Source organism: Coregonus clupeaformis, chromosome 23 (genome assembly GCF_020615455.1).
Source record: "Coregonus clupeaformis isolate EN_2021a chromosome 23, ASM2061545v1, whole genome shotgun sequence".
NCBI lineage: Eukaryota > Metazoa > Chordata > Actinopteri > Salmoniformes > Salmonidae > Coregonus > Coregonus clupeaformis.
This window is the reverse complement of record NC_059214.1, coordinates 32798143-32817707: the sequence shown is the minus strand read 5'-3', so window position 1 is coordinate 32817707 and position 19565 is coordinate 32798143. Positions and strand designations below refer to the sequence as shown.

Below are 19565 nucleotides of genomic sequence, written 5' to 3'. Positions count from 1 at the left end.
CATTCTTGAAATGCTCACGTACCTTTTGCTGCACACCAGCCTTCTCTCGCCTCATCACACTGGCTCCATCGTAAGCTTGCGCAATGAGTTTGACTTTCTCGTCGTCGGCAAAAAGACCGTTCAGTCTCTCCAAAAGCACACTGGCGATTGAGACTGAGGTTGATTCCGAGATGGGAAGGAACTCAAAAAAGCGCTCCTACACTTTGTGGTTGTACCTCAGCACCAGCTGTGTCTGTGTAGAAACGTCCGTGGTCTCGTCAGCTTGGATAGCTACGAAGTTCGCCGACTTCACCTCCTCCACAATATGTTCCCTCATGACCGCTAGCATACACTCCAGTAGCTCGTTTTGAATGGTCTTTGATGTGAACTTCTTTCAAAGAGACAATCGAGTTGCACTGAACGCTAGCCATCTTGATAGTAGTACGTGAATTGATTGACGCTGCTACCCGCTCTTTTCTTAGTTACGTTCATGGTTATGTTACGTATGACGAAAGCGCGTAAGTGCAAGCCCTCAGAAACCCATAGAGATTGTATTGAAAGCTCTGATATTTGAAAAAAAAAGATTTTACATGAGAGGCTATGAGAGACTTCTGGGCGATTTTCAACCTGACTGAAATCGCCCCAAAACGGGCGGGGCCATTTGAAGCACGACTTTAGCCTGATTGGACATTTAGTGGCAGATCAGACGTCTAGATTAGAACACTGATAACTACTGTTGCCGTGATATAATTGATTAGAAAAAAAATCCCTTGCTTTTCCCGTTTGGCAGTGCGTCGCCCATATCGCCCTAATGAACACACCGCCCCTGGTTACAATGCAGTTATTTTCACTACATTAGTAGTTACAATGCAGGTATTTTCACTACATTAGTAGTTACAATGCAGGTATTTTCACTACATTAGTAGTTACAATGCAGGTATTTTCACTACATTAGTAGTTACAATGCAGGTATTTTCACTACATTAGTAGTTACAATGCAGGTATTTTCACTACATTAGTAGTTACAATGCAGGTCTAGCTACAATGTTAATCTTTTCACTAAATTAATAGTTAGAATGCAGGTTAGAAAGAGACTGTTATGTCATGCCATGTTCAACGTTTACTCAAGGCCTTGCTTTGGTTAGTGCACTGTGAAGTCCTTGTATTGACTAACCTGTGCCCCCACACAGGTTAGTACCCCCTGTACTGGTACCCCTTGTATATAGCATCGCTACTGTTATTTTACTGCTGCTTAGCCCCAGGCTAATGAAATGACACACCTGACCAACAAAGACCTACAGATGCCTGTGTCAAACCATGGTCGGGGGATTGTGGAAGCCAGGTCATCTGATGCAACACTCCATCACTCTCCTTCTTGGTAAAATAGCCCTTACACAGCCTGGAGGTGTATTGGGTCATTGTCCTGTTGAAAAACAACTGATAGTACCACTAAGCCCTAACCAGATGGGATGGCGTATCGCTGCAGAATGCTGTGGTAGCATAGCTGGTTAAATGTGCCTTCAACTCTAAATAAATCACGGACAGTGTCAACAGCAAAGCACCTCCACACCATAACATATGCTCCATGCATTACGGTGGGAAATATACATGCAGAAATCATCTGTTCAAACACATCGCGTCTCACAAAGACACAGCGGTTGGAACAAATAATCTCCAATTTGGACGCCAGACCAAAGGATACATTTCCACCAATCTAATGTCCATTGCTCATGTTTCTTAGCCCAAGCAAGTCTCTTCTTCTTATTGGTGTCCTTTAGTAGTGATTTCTTTGCAGCAATTCGACCATGAAGGCCTGACAGTTGATGTTGAGATGTGTCTGTTTCTTGAACTCTGTGAAGCATTTATTTGGACTGCAATTTCTGAGGCTGGTAACTCTAATGAACTTATCCTCTGCAGCAGAGGTAACTCTGGGTCTTGCATTCCTTTGGCGGTCCTCATGAGAGCCAGTTTCATCATAGCGCTTGATGGTTTTTGCGACTGCACTTGAAGAAACTTTCAAAGTTCTTGACATTTTCGATATTGACTGACCTTCATGTCTTAAAGTGATGATGGACTGTCTATTCTCTTTGCTTATTTGAGCTGTTCTTGCCATAATATTGACTTTGTCTTTTACCAAATAGGGCTATCTTCTGTATACCCCCCCTACCTTTTCACAACACAACTGATTGGCTCAAACGCATTAAGAAGGAAAAAAATTCCACAAATTAACTTTTAAGAAGCCACACCTGTTAATTGAAATGCATTCCAGGTGACTACCTCATGAAGCTGGTTGAGAGAATGCCAAGTGTGTGCAAAGCTGTCATCAAGGCAAAGGGCGGCTATTTGAAGAATCTCAAATATAAAATATATTTTGATTTGTTTAACAATTATTTGGTTACTACATTATTCCATATGTGTCATTTCATAGTGTTGATGTCTTCACTATTATTCTACAATGTAGAAAATAGTAAAAATAAAGAAAAACCCTTGAATGAGTAGGTGTTCTAAAACTTTGACCGGTAGTGTATGTGTTATGGATTTACACCCCCTGCTATAATGTGGATAAAGAAATACTTGTCTAACAGAATATAGAGGGTGTTCTTTAATGGAAGCCTCTCCAAGAACATCCAGGTAGAATCAGGAATTCCCCAGGGCAGCTGTCCAGGCCCCTTACTTTTTTCAATCTTACTAACGCCATGCTACTGGTTTGTAACGACATACAGGTCAGCTACTACAGCGACTGAAATGATTGCAACACTTAACAAGGAGCTGCAGTTAGTTTCAGAATGGGGTGGCAAGAAATAAGTTAGTCCTAAATATTTCAAAAACTAAAAGCATTGTATTTGGGTCAAATCATTCACTAAACCCTAAACCTCAACTAAATCTTGTAATGAATAATGTGGAAATTGAGCAGGTTGAGGTGACTAAACTGCTTGGAGTAACCCTGGATTGTAAACTGTTATGGTCAAAACATAATGATACATCAGTAGCTAGGATGCCGAGAAGTTTGTCCATAATGAAGAACTGCTCTGCATTCTTAACAGCACTATCAACAAGGCAGGTGCTACAGGCCCTAGTTTTGTCACACCTGGACTACTGTTCAGTCATGTGGTCAGGTGCCACAAAGAGGGACTTGCAATTTGCTCAGAACAGGGCAGCACGGCTGGCCCTTGGATGTACACAGAGAGCTAACATTAGCATGTCAATCTCTCCTGGCTCAAAATGGAGGAGAGATTGAATTCATCACTACTTGTATTTGAGAGACTGCACCGAGCTGTCTGTTTGAACCACTGGCTCACCCATGCAGGACACCCATGCATACCCCACAAGACATGCCACCAGAGGTCTCTTCACAGTCCCCAAGTCCAGAACAGACTATGGCATTACAAGCCAGTTGTTAAAGGTACTCCTTGGGTCATTGGAAATACTATGGGGCGGCGCACAATTGGCCCAGCGTCGTCCAGGGTAGTGGAGGGAAAGGCTGGCAGGGATGTACAGTGGGGAAAAAAAGTATTTAGTCAGCCACCAATTGTGCAAGTTCTCCCACTTAAAAAGATGAGAGAGGCCTGTAATTTTCATCATAGGTACACGTCAACTATGACAGACAAAATGAGGAAAAAAAATCCAGAAAATCACATTGTAGGATTTTTAATGAATTTATTTGCAAATTATGGTGGAAAATAAGTATTTGGTCACCTACAAACAAGCAAGATTTCTGGCTCTCACAGACCTGTAACTTCTTCTTTAAGAGGCTCCTCTGTCCTCCACTCGTTACCTGTATTAATGGCACCTGTTTGAACTTGTTATCAGTATAAAAGACACCTGTCCACAACCTCAAACAGTCACACTCCAAACTCCACTATGGCCAAGACCAAAGAGCTGTCAAAGGACACCAGAAACAAAATTGTAGACCTGCACCAGGCTGGGAAGACTGAATCTGCAATAGGTAAGCAGCTTGGTTTGAAGAAATCAACTGTGGGAGCAATTATTAGGAAATGGAAGACATACAAGACCACTGATAATCTCCCTCGATCTGGGGCTCCACGCAAGATCTCACCCTGTGGGGTCAAAATGATCACAAGAACGGTGAGCAAAAATCCCAGAACCACACGGGGGGACCTAGTGAATGACCTGCAGAGAGCTGGGACCAAAGTGACAAAGCCTACCATCAGTAACACACTACGCTGCCAGGGACTCAAATCCTGCAGTACAGACGTGTCCCCCTGCTTAAGCCAGTACATGTCCAGGCCCGTCTGAAGTTTGCTAGAGTGCATTTGGATGATCCAGAAGAGGATTGGGAGAATGTCAGATGAAACCAAAATATAACATTTTGGTAAAAACTCAACTCGTCGTGTTTGGAGGACAAAGAATGCTGAGTTGCATCCAAAGAACACCATACCTACTGTGAAGCATGGGGGTGGAAACATCATGCTTTGGGGCTGTTTTTCTGCAAAGGGACCAGGACGACTGATCCGTGTAAAGGAAAGAATGAATGGGGCCATGTATCATGAGATTTTGAGTGAAAACCTCCTTCCATCAGCAAGGGCATTGAAGATGAAACGTGGCTGGGTCTTTCAGCATGACAATGATCCCAAACACACCGCCCGGGCAACGAAGGAGTGGCTTCGTAAGAAGCATTTCAAGGTCCTGGAGTGGCCTAGCCAGTCTCCAGATCTCAACCCCATAGAAAATCTTTGGCGGGAGTTGAAAGTCCGTATTGCCCAGCGACAGCCCCAAAACATCACTGCTCTAGAGGAGATCTTTATGGAGGAATGGGCCAAAATACCAGCAACAGTGTGTGAAAACCTTGTGAAGACTTACAGAAAACGTTTGACCTGTGTCATTGCCAACAAAGGGTATATAACAAAGTATTAAGAAACTTTTGTTATTGACCAAATACTTATTTTCCACCATAATTTTTCAAATAAATTCATTAAAAATCCTACAATGTGATTTTCTGGATTTTTTTTCCTCATTTTCTCTGTCATAGTTGACGTGTACCTATGATGAAAATTACAGGCCTCTCTCATCTTTTTAAGTGGGAGAACTTGCACAATTGGTGGCTGACTAAATACTTTTTTTCCCCACTGTAGCTCAGTTGGTAGAAAATGACGTTTACAACGCCAGGGTTGTGGGTTCGATTCCCACGGGGGGCCAGTATGAAAAATAAATAAATAATGTAAGCACTCACTAACTGTAAGTAGCTCTGGATAAGAGCGTCTGCTAAATGACAAAAAATAAAAAATTGTACTGCTCTCCTAGTGCAAGTAACCTATCAAACTGAAATGAAGGAAGATCAGGCTCACAAACAAAATGACTGAATTCTCAAGAGTTGTTGCCTTGTCTGTGGATTTAAGTTTGACCACTGCCTGCTTCCAGACTGTAATGTCATTGTTATTGGTGTCATATACACTATACAGTATATACAAAAGTATGTGACACCCCTTCAAATTAGTGGATTTGCCTATTTCAGCCACATCTGTTGCTGACAGGTGTATAAAATCAAGCACACAGCCATGTGTAGACAAACATTGGCAGTAGAATGGCCTAACTGAAGAGGTCAGTGACTTTCAACATGGCACCGTCATAGGTTACCACCTTTCCAACAAGTCAGTTCGTCAAATTTCTGCCCTGCTAGAGCTGCCCAGGTCAACTGTAAGTGCTGTTATTGTGAAGTGGAAACTTCTAGGAGCAACAACTGCTCAGCCGCGAAGTGTTAGGTCACACAAGCTCACAGAACGGGACCACCGAGTGCTGAAGTGCATAGCGTATAAAAAATGTCTGTCCTCGGTTGCAACACTCACTACTGTCATGACTCTCCCTCGGTGAGGATCAAAGGCCTCACATCAGATTGGCAAATGGCTGACAACAACCAGACTCTCTTACCCACAGGGGGGTGGGGGGGTTGGGGGGGCTGTGCCGGTCTTGACGCCTTAACACTCTGCCATAAATTAGAGAGGAGGAGAATCTATCTCATCACGTAACTATAAAGCTCCACTCCAAATTACATTTTAAATGCCTACAACTTGCTAAATCTATTTTTCCACTATAAACAATTATGTTTCTTTGCAGGACAATAATTGTCTTGACTTTCAAGAATGCCTGAATTGCTTCACCTTCCTTTTCTGGTTGGCTGGATACAAATACAGCGTTAGTCAATTCTTGCATTCTATCCATGCTGGCTTTTGTGGGCTATCAGACATGAAACGGGAAGGTGGGAGGGCAAAAAGGCTGTCGCCAATTTATTAATGCGCAATGTGCCCAAATGGATAATGGAAACACTTCAAACTATTAATTTGTATTTGACACTCTAGGTTTTTGAGAAATAGTTTTTTGTCACTGATCTACACAAAATACCCCATAATGTCAAAGTTTCATTTCATTTTGACAAATTAATAACAAATGAACAGCTGAAATGTCTTCAGTCAAGTAAAAATTTGCTTAACAAGTCACATAATAAGTTGCATTGACTCACTAGTGTTTAACATGAATTTTGAATGACTATCCCATCTCTGTGCCCGAGACTGTCACGACTTCCTACGAGGCTGCCTCATGTCCTTGTTCGGGCAGGCTTCGGCGTTTGGCGTCACCGGCCTTCTAGCCACTGCCGCTCCTCATCTCATCGACGCTGCTCATTCAGACCCTGCAGGAGGAAGTCAGCCTGCTCCGCCCAACGATACACCTGAGACACAGAGCAACAGATGATGTGCGTCTCTTTGGCTTTGTGCGGATCACAACGGGTGATGCCATGAGCAAGCGGGCCAAGTTCACCCTCATAACCTGGATAGGGGAAAATGTGAGCGGCCTGCAGCGTGCCAAGATCAGCACTGACAAGACACTGGTGAAAGATATTGTCCAGAACTTTGCCAAGGAGTTCATGATCAGTGATGCTCGTGAGCTAGAGGAGGACTACATTCGCACTGAGCTGAAGAAGGCAGGCGGGGCGAACTATGACGCCCAGGGAGAGTAAAGCAAAGTCCACCAGTGCGGGGCAGGGGAGGGGCTGCTACCTTTTGGGGGAGGGAGGGGTCTTCATGCCTGGATGAGAGAGAGAAGGGGGGATATACACACATGCACACACAGATAAACACATCAACACAACAGCAACACAAAAAAGCACATTGAGACACACTCAGACATATGCCTACAGTCCTATCCTCAGCCCTCTTACCAGTCAGGTCATGGTTGATTATCTACTGTACTGTGCATCATCTCACTCTCATCTCAGCTAAGGCGCAACATTTAGAACTATCTCAACCTGGGGTGCTGTGTTTGTGTTACAACTGGAAAAGACACGTTACTGTACTGTATGTCAGAATGGCAGAAGGATTCTCTTTGTCTCTATATGATTGGACTTATCATCATTGTGCTTTTACTGTATCTTCCTCTGTGGTTGTAGTCCAAACATGCATCATTGGTCAATAATGTGGTCCTCTGTAGCTCAATTGGTAGAGCATGGCGCTTGTAACGCCAGGGTAGTGGGTTCGATCCCCGGGACCACCCATACGTAAAAATGTATGCACACATGACTGTAAGTCGCTTTGGATAAAAGCGTCTGCTAAATGGTATATTATTATTTATCATTCCATTTGTTTTGTCTTGTTTATTACACACACCTGGTTCATATCCCCTCATCAGTACCTGTATAAGTGTTCCCTCTGCCCCCTTGTCTTTGTGTGTGATTGTTTATTGTGGAGGTTCGATTAGCTCGGTGGCGCTCTTTGTTATTTTGTATCGCCGGGTTATTTTCATCCGGGTGCTTCGTTTTTTTTCAGTGCGCCTGTTTTCCACACTGAAGTGTTTGACGCATTGCTGCGTACTACTGTGTTTGGAATAAACCTTTTGTTCTGTGATTTGCCCTCCTGCGCTTGACTCCTTCAAATCACACATAACAGAATCACACACCTCAACATGGAGTCAGCAGGAGAAGCGAACATGCCAGGAGTCGTGGCACAGGTCCAGGAGCATTCTGATATGCTAGCCAGCTTGATAGAAGCGATGGAGAGGAGAGGACCCGATCAATCGAGACCAGCTGAGCGACCGGATCCAGCCACCCACGCCCCAGCACCCAGAGGGATTCAACTATCCCGACCAAGGGAGTATGACGGGACAGCTGCCCACTGCCAGGGATTCCTCCTGCAGCTGGACCTCTATTTCACCACCGTCAGCCCGGCTCCATCGGAGCAGGAGACGGTGTCCGCCCTCGTCTCCTGCCTCTCAGCGAAAGCCCTGGAGTGGGCCAACGTGGTTTGAAGTGAAGGAGGAGCCGCGTTGGACAACTACGGGGAGTTCGCTTGCCTCTTCCGGTCAGTCTTCGACCACCCGCCCTAAGGTAGAGATGCGGGTGAACGGCTGGTCCACCTGAGGCAGGGGACGAGGACCGTGCAGGACTTTGCCCTGGAGTTTCGGACTCTAGTGGCTGGGTTCGGGTGAAACGAGCGGGCCCTCATCGACCACTTCCGGTGGCATCTACGAGAGAAGGGAGCTAGCCTGCCAGGACACCATGTTCAAATCAAATCAAATCAAATTTTATTGGTCACATGCGCCGAATACAACAAGTGCAGACATTACAGTGAAATGCTTACTTACAGCCCTTAACCAACAGTGCGTTTATTTTAAACAAAAAAGTAAGAATAAGACAACAAAAAAAAAAAAAAAAAGTGTTGAGAAAAACAAAGAGCAGAAGTAAAATAAAGTGACAGTAGGGAGGCTATATATACAGGGGGGTAACGGTGCAGAGTCAATGTGCGGGGGGCACCGGCTAGTTGAGGTAGTTGAGGTAATATGTACATGTGGGTAGAGTTAAAGTGACTATGCATAAATACTTAACAGAGTAGCAGCAGCGTAAAAAGGATGGGGTGGGGGGGCAGTGCAAATAGTCCGGGTAGCCATGATTAGCTGTTCAGGAGTCTTATGGCTTGTGGGTAGAAGCTGTTGAGAAGTCTTTTGGACCTAGACTTGGCACTCCGGTACCGCTTGCCGTGCGGTAGCAGAGAGAACAGTCTATGACTAGGGTGGCTGGAGTCTTTGACAATTTTGAGGGCCTTCCTCTGACACCGCCTGGTATAGAGGTCTTGGATGGCAGGGAGCTTTGCCCCAGTGATGTACTGGGCCGTACGCACTACCCTCTGTAGTGCCTTGCGGTCAGAGGCCAAGCAGTTGCCATACCAGGCGGTGATGCAACCAGTCAGGATGCTCTCGATGGTGCAGCTGTAGAATTTTTTGAGGATCTGAGGACCCATGCCAAATCTTTTTAGTCTCCTGAGGGGGAATAGGCTTTGTTGTACTTCAATCAACTGGTGGACATCCGGTTGGACAATCTGCTGGCTGCTAGAGGGTCCTGGAAGGGGCATGCCCGTTCACCACCCCCCAACCCGGATCACGAGCTGATGGAGCTGGGTGGAGCGGCGATCCGGGGGGGGGGGGGATGACGACAGTGCCAGTGTCACTCTCGTGGAGCGAGAGGACCTTCTCCTGCATGCTGTCTTCAGCGTTCTTTTGGGTCTGGAGGCAGCAGACAGGGCACTCTCACCCCAGGTATCGAACACCCACACTCGTTCAGAGCCCTCTTCTGCGCAATGTACCCTACACATCCACTTTCCTGATTACACAGTAGTTCCCCAGTATAATGCGCTGGTCGATTCAGGCGCAGCTGGGAACTTTATGGAAAGGTCATTTGCACATAGTCTACGCATTACATTGGTTCCCCTATCCATTCCACTCCCCATCAGAGCATTTGACAGTCGACCATTAGGGTCCGGGTTCGTTAGGGAAGTTACAGCACCAGTCACTATGGTTACGCACAAAACTCATCGAGAGCAAGTTACTTTTTTTAGTATTGAGTCTCCTGATTTCCCTGTTGTGTTAGGTCTTCCCTGGTAGCACTACACAACCCCACCTTCTCATGGCCGCAGAGGGTTCTCACGGGGTGGTCGCAAGAGTGTCAGGGTAGGTGTCTAAGTTTTTCCGTTGGTGCAACCACGGTGGAGAATCAAGACTACCTCCACCGTGCTCATTCCCCCCGAATACTTCGATTTGGCCCACGCGTTTTCCAAAACTCAGGCGACCAAATTACCACCTCATTGAGCGGGGGATTGCGTGATAAACCTCCGGGTAGACGGTGTGCCTCCCAGGAGTCATGTGTATCCCCTGTCGCAGGCTGAAACGGAGGCTATGGAGACATATGTCTCTGAGTCCCTGCGCCAGGGGTTCATAAGTCCCTCCACTTCGCCCGCCTCCTCAAGTTTATTTTTTGTGAAGAAGAAAAAAACGGAGGTCTGCGCGCTTGCATTGATTACCGAGCACTGAACAAGGGTACAATACGTTATAGTTATCCTCTACCCCTCATTCCATCTGTGATCGAGTCAATGCATGGGGCGCGCTTCTTCACAAAATTTGATCTCCGTAGTGCGCACAACTTGGTGCGTGTCCGAGAAGGGGACAAGTGGAAGACAGCATTCAGCACAACCATGGGGCATTACGAATACCTGGTGATGCCTTACGGTTTGATGAATGCTCCATCAGTTTTCCAGTCCCTTTGTGAACGAGGTGTTTCAGGACATGCTTGGTCGTGGTGTAGTGGTCTACATCGATTACATTCTGGTGTATTCTGCTACACGCGCCGAGCATGTGTCCCTGGATCGCAAAATGCTGGCCCGACTGATGGAACATGACCTTTATGCCAAGGCAGAAAAGTGCCTATTTTTCCAAAAGTCTGTCTCCTTCCTCGGATACCGCATTACCACCTCAGGTGTGGAGATGGAAGGAGATCGCATTTCAGCCGTGCGTAATTGGCCGACTACAACCACGGTTAAGGAGGTGCAGCGCTTTATTGGCTTTACCAACTACTAGCGGAGGTTTATCCGGGGCTTTTGGCAAGGTTGCAGCTCCCATCACATCTCTGTGGAAGGGTGGGCCGTCCCGGTTCCACTGGTCTGCTGAAGCTGACAGGGCCTTCAGTAACCTGAGGGTTCTGTTCACCTCAGCCCCGGTACTGGCCCATCCCGATCCATCACTACCATTGGTAGTGGAGGTGGATGCGTCCGAGGTAGGGATAGGCGCTCTCCCATCTCAATGCTCGGGCACACCATCCAAGAAGCTCAGCCCGGCAGAGCAGAACCAAGACCTTGGTGATTGGGAGCTGTTGGCTGTTCTCCGAGCCCTGACCGTGTGGAGGCACTGGCTCGAGGGGGCAAAACACCCGGCATTGTGGCGCCGGTAGTATGGGCGATGGACGCGGACATAGAGCGGTGTTACGCACAGAGCCATCTCCACCTCAGTGTTCAGCTGGGCTGCAGTACATGCCTTCTCTTGTCCGTGAACGTCTGATCTATTGGGCACACATGTCCCCCTCCTCTGGTCACCCAGGTATCGGTCGTACAGTGCGCTGCCTGACCGGAAAGTACTGGTGGCCTACCTTGGCTAAGGACGTGAGGGTACATGTCTCCTCCTGCTCGGTGTGCACCCAGAGTAAGGCACCTAGGCACCTCCCAGTGGGTAAGTTACAGCCCTTACCAGTTCCACAACGGCCATGGTCCCACTTGTGTGTTGACTTCCTTACTGATCTTCCCCTTTCTAAAGGTAACACGACCATCCTGGTCGTTGTGGACCGCTTTTCCAAAGCCTGCCGCCTACTTTCTCTGCCCGGTCTCCCCAAGGCCCTGCAGAATGTGGAGGCCCTGTGTACTACGGGGTTCCAGAGGACATAGTGTCTGACTGGGGTCCCCAGTTCACATCCAGGGTCTGGAAGGCATTCATGGAACGTCTGGGGGTCTCGGTCAGCCTGACCTCTGGTTTTCACCCCAAGTGTAATAGACAGGTGGAACGGGTGAATCAGGATGTGGGTAGGTTCCTGCGGTCCTACTGCCAAGACTGGCCGGGGGAGTGGTCTGTGTTCTTGTCATGGGCCGAATATGCCCAGAACTCTCTCCGCCACTCCTCCACTAACCTAACACCATTTCAAATTTTTTTAGGTTATCAGCCGGTTCTGGCACCATGGCATCAGAGCAAGACCGAGGCTCCTGCGGTGGATGACTGGTTTCGGCGCACGGAGGGGATGTGGAACGCTGCTCACGTCCACTTCCAGCGCGCCGTGCGTCGCCAGAAGGCCAACGCTGACTGCCACCGCAGTGAGGCCCCGGTCTAGGTACCGGGTGATCGGGTCTGGCTCTTGTCCCGGAATCTGCCTCTCCGCCTGCCCTGCCGGAAGCTGAGCCTGCGGTTTGTGGGGCCGTTCAAAGTCCTGAGGAGGATAAAACGTGGTTACATATAGGTTATTACTCCCTCCATATTACCTTATTAACCCCTGGCTCCATGTGTCTCTCCTCAGGCCGGTGGTGGCTGGTCCGCTCCAGGAGTCTGAGGTGCGAGAGGTCCCTCCACCCCCTCTGGACATCGAGGGTGCCCCGGCGTACCCCGTCCGTTCCATCCTGGATTCGAGGCGTCGGCTGGGGGGCCTTCAGTACCTCGTAAATTGAGAGGGTGCGGTCCGGAGGAGCGGTGCTGGGTCCCGGTGAGATATATCCTTGAGACCTCCCTGTCGCAGGATTTCCACCGTCGCCTGCTCCGCGTCCTCCTGGTCGTCCCCGAGGCCTGTGTCGGCGTGCTGTTGGAGCTGCGCGTCAAGGGGGGGGGGGGGTACAGTCATGACTTCCTCCGAGGCTGCCTCCTCTCCTTCTTCGGGCAGGCTTCGGCATTGTCTTTGTTTGTGATTGTTTATTGTGGAGGTTCGATTAGCTCGGTGGCGCTCTTTGTTATTTTGTATCGCCAGGTTATTTTCACCCGTGTGCTTTGTTGTTTTCCAGTGCCCCTGTTTTCCACACTGAAGTGTTTGACGCATTGCTGCGTACCACTGTGTTCTGAATAAACATTTTATTCTGTGATTTGCCCTCCTGCGCCTGACTCCTTCAAATCACACATCACACACACAGACAATTATCTGTAAGGTCCCTCAGTCGAACAGTGGATTTCAAGCACAGATTCAAGCACAAAGATCAGGGAGGCTTTCCAATGCCTCGCTAAGAAGGGCACCTATTGTTAGATGGGTAAAAAAAAGGAGACAATTAATATCCTTTTGAGCACGGTGAGTTACTAATTACACCAACTACACTGGAGTTGCTTACCAAGATGACATTGAACGTCCCTGAGTGGCCTAGTTACAGTTTTGACTTAAATCGGCTTGAAAATCAATGGCAAGACTTGAAAATGTCTGTCTAGCAATTATCAACATCTAACTTGACAGAGCTTGAAGAGTTTTTGTAAGAATTATTGGCAAATTTTGTACAATTCAGGTGTGCTAAACTCTTAGACTTACCCAAAAAGACTCACAGCTGTAATCTCTGCCAAAGGTGTTTGGTTCTAACATCTATTGACTCAGGGGGATGAAATACTTAACTAATCAAGATATAGTAGTATTTAATTTTTCATTAACTTTGATATTAAGGAAATTTGGTGGAGATCTTTGACCAAAAATTACAATTAATCCCACTTTGTAACACAACAAAATGTGGAAAAAGTCAAGGGGTGTGAATACTTTCTGAAGGCACTGTATCTGTAAGGTCCGTCAGTGGAGCAGTGAATTTCAAACACAAATTGAATAAGGGCACCTATTGGTAGATGGGGGGAAAAAGACACAAAAAAAAGCAGACATTGAATATCCCTTTGAGCATGGTGAAGTTATAACACTTTACACTCAGTCAATACGAAGATACAGGCGTCCTTCCTAACTCAGTTGCCGGAGAGGAAGGAAACCGCTCAGGGATTTCACCATGAGGCAAATGGTGACTTAAAACAGTTTAACGGCTGTAATAGGATAAAACTGAGGAAGGATCAATAACATATACTAACCTAAATGACAGAGTGAAAAGAAGGAAGCCTGTACAGAATAAAAATATTCCAAAACATGCATCCTGTTTGCAACAAGGCACTAAAGTAAAAATGCAAAAAAATGTGGCAAAGAAATTAACTTTATGTCCTGAATACACAGTGTTATGTTTGGGGCACATCCAACACAACACATCACTGAGTACCACTCAACCATGGTGATGGCTGCATCGTGTTATGGGTATGCTTGTCATCGGCAATGATGTTTTTGGGGGGATAAAAATAAACAGAATAGAGCTAAGCAAATCCTGGGGAAAAACCTGGTTCAGTCTACTTTCCAACAGACACTGGGAGACAAATTCACCTTTCAGCAAGAATAACCTAAAAGTCAAGGCCAAACATACAATAGAGTTGCTTACCAAGACGTCGTTGAATGTTCATGAGTGGCCTAGTTACAGTTTTGACTTACACTGAGTGTACAAAAATTAGGAACACATCCTCTTTCCATGACATAGACTGACCAGTTGAAACCAGGTGAAAGCTATATGATCCCTTATTGATGTCACTTGTTAAATCTACTTCAATCAGTGTAGATGAAGGGGAAGAGACAGGTTAAAGAAGGATTTTTAAGCCTTGTGACTGTTGAGACATGGATTGTGTATGTGTGCCATTCAGAGGGTGAATGGGCAAGACGAAATATTTAAGTGCCTTTGAACAGGGTATTTTAGTAGGTGCCAGGCGCACCGGTTTGAGTGTGTCAAGAACTGTGGGAAACAATGAAGTCAACATGGGCCAGCATCCCTGTGGAACGCTTTCGAGTCCATGCCCCGAAGAATTGAGGCTGTTATGAGGGCAAAAGTGGGTGCAACTCAATATTAGGAAGGTGTTTGAACAGTCAAAGCTATCAGCATTTTGTTTGATGATGAGTTGCTGAAAAAGGAAATCTGCCTCCCAATAGCCAATGTATGCACATTAAATCTATATTTACTGCCTGACTGTCTTGCTGGTTGATATGCTGTATAGGCTACGTACAGAGATTTTGGAAAGTATTCAGACCCCTTCTCTTTATCCCAATTTTGTTAAGTTACAGCCTTATTCTGAAATGGATTGAATAAACATTTTCCTCATCAATCTACACACAATACCCCATAATGACAAAGCGAAAACAGTTTTTTGGAAATGTTCCAAATTCATTTCAAATAAAAAACGGAAATACCTTATTTACATAAGCATTCAGATCCTTTTCTATGAGACTCCAAATTGAGCTCAGGTGCATCCTGTTTCTAATGATCATCCTTGAGATGTTTCTACAACTTGATTGACCAAGAACCTGATGGTCACTCTAACAGAGCACCAGAGTTCCTCTGTATAGATGGGAGAACCTTCCATAAGGACAACCATCTCTGCAGCACACCACCAATCAGGCCTTCACAGCCTGCTTGGAGTTTGTCAAAAGGCACCTAAAGGACTCTCAGACCATGACGAACAAGATTCTCTGGTCTGATGAAACCAAGATTGAAATCTTTGGCCTGAATGCCAAGCGTCGCATCTGGAGGAAACCTGGCACCATACCTACGTTGAAGCATGGTGGTGGCAGCATCATGCTGTCGGGATGTTTTTCAGTGGCAGGGAATGGGAGACTAGTCAGGATCGAGGGAAAGATGAACGGAGCAAAGTACAGAGAGATCCTTGATGAAAACATGCTCCACAGCGCTCACAACCTCAGACTGGGGCGAATGTTTACCTTCCAACAAGACAATGGCCCTAAGCACACAGCCAAGACAACACAGGAGTGGCTTCGGGACAAGTCTCTGAATGTCCTTGAGTGGCCCAGCCAGAGCCCGGACTTGAACCCGACCTAACATCTCTGGAGAGACCTGAAAATAGCTGTGCAGCGACGCTCCCCATCCAACCTGACAGAGTTTGAGAGGATCAGCAGAGAAGAATGGGAGAAACTCCCCAAATACAGGTGTGCCAAGCTTGTAGCGTCATATCAAAGAAGACTCGAGGCTGTAATCGCTGCCAAAGGTGCTTCAACAATGTACTGAGTAAAGGGTCTCAATACCTAAGTAAATGTAATATTTCTGTTTTTTAATTTTTATAAATTTGCTAAAATTGATAAAAACCTGTTTTTCCTTCGTAGTTATGGAGTACTGTGTGTAGATTGATGAGAGAGAAAAAAAGAATTGAATTCATTTTAGAAATAAGGCTGTAACGTAACAAAATGTGGATAAAGTCAAGGTGTCTGAATACTTTCCGAATGCACTGTATAAGCTGGAAGGAGAAGCCTAAGTATTGTTGTCCATTAGTTTACTCAAATTAGGGAGGGGTGGTAGGGTTAGGGGAAAATAATAAAGAAGGAAAATATGCTAAAATATATATATATATACAGTGGGGAAAAAAAGTATTTAGTCAGCCACCAATTGTGCAAGTTCTCCAACTTAAAAAGATGAGAGAGGCCTGTAATTTTCATCATAGGTACACGTCAACTATGACAGACAAAATGTGAAAAAATTCCATAAAATCACATTGTAGGATTTTTTATGAATTTATTTGCAAATTATGGTGGAAAATAAGTATTTGGTCAATAACAAAAGTTTCTCAATACTTTGTTATATACCCTTTGTTGGCAATGACACAGGTCAATCGTTTTCTGTAAGTCTTCACAAGGTTTTCACACACTGTTGCTGGTATTTTGGCCCATTCCTCCATGCAGATCTCCTCTAGAGCAGTGATGTTTTGGGGCTGTCGCTGGGCAACACAGACTTTCAACTCCCTCCAAAGATTTTCTATGGGGTTGAGATCTGGAGACTGGCTAGGCCACTCCAGGACCTTGAAATGCTTCTTACGAAGCCACTCCTTCGTTGCCCGGGCAGTGTGTTTGGGATCATTGTCATGCTGAAAGACCCAGCCACGTTTCATCTTCAATGCCCTTGCTGATGGAAGGAGGTTTTCACTCAAAATCTCATGATACATGGCCCCATTCATTCTTTCCTTTACACGGATCAGTCGTCCTGGTCCTTTTGCAGAAAAACAGCCCCAAAGCATGATGTTTCCACCCCCATGCTTCACAGTAGGTATGGTGTTCTTTGGATGCAACTCAGCATTCTTTGTCCTCCAAACACGACGAGTTGAGTTTATACCAAAAAGTTATATTTTGGTTTCATCTGACCATATGACATTCTCCCAATCCTCTTCTGGATCATCCAAATGCACTCTAGCAAACTTCAGACGGGCCTGGACATGTACTGGCTTAAGCAGGGGACACGTCTGGCACTGCAGGATTTGAGTCCCTGGCGGCGTAGTGTGTTACTGATGGTAGGCTTTGTTACTTTGGTCCCAGCTCTCTGCAGGTCATTCACTAGGTCCCCCCGTGTGGTTCTGGGATTTTTGCTCACCGTTCTTGTGATCATTTTGACCCCACGGGGTGAGATCTTGCGTGGAGCCCCAGATCGAGGGAGATTATCAGTGGTCTTGTATGTCTTCCATTTCCTAATAATTGCTCCCACAGTTGATTTCTTCAAACCAAGCTGCTTACCAATTGCAGATTCAGTCTTCCCAGTCTGCTGCAGGTCTACAATTTTGTTTCTGGTGTCCTTTGACATCTCTTTGGTCTTGGCCATAGTGGAGTTTGGAGTGTGACTGTTTGAGGTTGTGGACAGGTGTCTTTTATACTGATAACAAGTTCAAACAGGTGCCATTAATACAGGTAACGAGTGGAGGACAGAGGAGCCTCTTAAAGAAGAAGTTCCAGGTCTGTGAGAGCCAGAAATCTTGCTTGTTTGTAGGTGACCAAATACTTATTTTCCACCATAATTTGCAAATAAATTCATTAAAAATCCTACAATGTGATTTTCTGGATTTTTTTTCTCAATTTGTCTGTCATAGTTGACGTGTACCTATGATGAAAATTACAGGCCTCTCTCATCTTTTTAAGTGGGAGAACTTGCACAATTGGTGGCTGACTAAATACTTTTTTTCCCCACTGTAGATATTCCATAAAAAATCTGCAGTTTCCAACAATATATTTTTTTTACAAAAATGTATGGGGAATTGGAAATGATGCAGACAATTACATTGATAGAAGCAACAATCTATCTGCAATATTAAAGCTGATCTACCCCCTAAAATAAAAATAAAAATAGTTGCCATAAAAAAGCAAAGTCAAGCAGGAACTGGCAAGACGCGCACCCTCCTTAGCGCCATCATCTTCATTGTAGCAAGTAGAAAGTTGTTGAAATGAAAACAAAGATTCACTAGAAGTTGACAGAACTTCCATTGAGCTGGGAGAGGAGCAGGCAGTCGACTGGCGGACTGATTACTTATCTAATTATTCTCAGTAATGATGTCAGTCTGACACAACTTGCTTAGGCACGGAAGGAGAACAATTTCCATGCTTCAGTGCATTAACTGTTTTCCAAAATGTATACGGATCACCAGAAGAGTCTGAGCTAGACCTTAGAAAGTATCTAGATTTAGTTTTGTTGATTGAGGAAGTGCATCTATTTGTCAATTGTCTGAAAAGCTGCCAATCAGCTACAGAGTCAGTTTTTCTAGCCTTGAAAGTTCTATAGAGAACCAAGGATGTGTTTGCCTGCCAGAGAGATACAAATAGATGAGAACAATTCTAGAGCTAATTCAGGGTCAGGCATCCATTTGATCTGAAATCCCGCAGCTGTGGCCTTGGACTGATTCATGTAAATGACAGAAATTTGATTTAGAAAATGGATCATATTGTAATTCTGGCATCTCAAACTAACGCAGACATTTTGATAATTGCTGAGACTTGGTTAAAAAAGTCTGTGCCAGACTCTGATGTGTCTCTGAATGGATATCATGTTTATAGATCTGACAGAGCTGGCAGAGGTGGGGGTGTCGCCATATTCATAAAGAACATCTTGAATGTTGCTGTGTGTATTACCATGTCTGTCCCCAAGCAATTTGAATGTCCAGTCTTGAAATGGGGCCCTTGGTAATAATCCCCAACTAATGTCAGTGGGAGTTTATCACCCTACCTCGGCCTCCTTATGTGCTCTTAGCAAATTGTCTGACCTGCTGTCTAACTATGCTAAATCCAAGTTATTAATAGTGGGTGATCTTAATCTGGATTGGTTGATGCCAGTATTGGATAGGCCGAAATATTTTTGTATAGAGCTAAATCTAACTCAGCTGATAAGTAAACCAACTCGCCTCAACTTTAAACACCCTGAAACATCTACTCCCTTAGATATTATTCTAACAAATGCCCCTCATAAGTTTACAGCCAATGGGATAATTGCTAATGAGTTCAGTGACCATTGTCCCATTGCCTGCTTAAGTAATGTTAAATTAACTAAATCTCGCTCATCCATTATTACAAAGATAAATTATAGGAATTTTAATGAGCAACATTTTTTTGTCTGAGCTGATGTTGGGCTAAGGCTAGACTGACTGATCCTATGTCTGATTGAAAGTCCTTCAGATGTTTAGAAAAGCAAAATCAACATATTTCTTGAATTGTGTATTGGAGACTGGTGGTAATCCACCTCATTTCTAGAAAGTGGTCAAATCTTTGAAACATACCTCCACCCCCTCATTGCCCCCGCAGGTTTTGACAGCCTCTGGTCCCATAGTAGACAAAAATGAAATGTGTAGTGCTTTTAATAACCATTTTGCTTCAGCTGGCCACCTGTTGGAAAGCATAGTCTCATTCCACTAGAGGTAGTCCTTTAGTCACCTCAGAATAGATTGTAAAGAATGATGCACTGAGCAGACTCACATACTTT

General features: G+C 45.3%; 1 protein-coding gene across 1 annotated transcript; it reads left to right on the top strand.

Moving 5' to 3' along the window:
- Window positions 1-2675: 2675 nt before the first annotated feature.
- LOC123481707 (coactosin-like protein) lies at window positions 2676-6958 on the top strand. Its single transcript, XM_045206458.1, has 2 exons — window positions 2676-2702; window positions 6620-6958. The coding sequence occupies exons 1-2, from the start codon at window positions 2676-2678 to the stop codon at window positions 6947-6949; spliced, it is 357 nt and encodes a 118-aa protein (XP_045062393.1). The 3' UTR covers window positions 6950-6958.
- The last annotated feature ends 12607 nt before the right edge of the window (window positions 6959-19565 follow it).

Excerpts from the sequence above, each read along its gene's own strand:
- LOC123481707 (XM_045206458.1), top strand. The coding sequence starts at position 2,676 with ATGCTACTGGTTTGTAACGACATACAG. Across the intron at positions 2,703-6,619 it reads TGGTTTGTAACGACATACAG|ACCCTGCAGGAGGAAGTCAG; the intron begins GTCAGCTACTAC and ends CTGCTCATTCAG.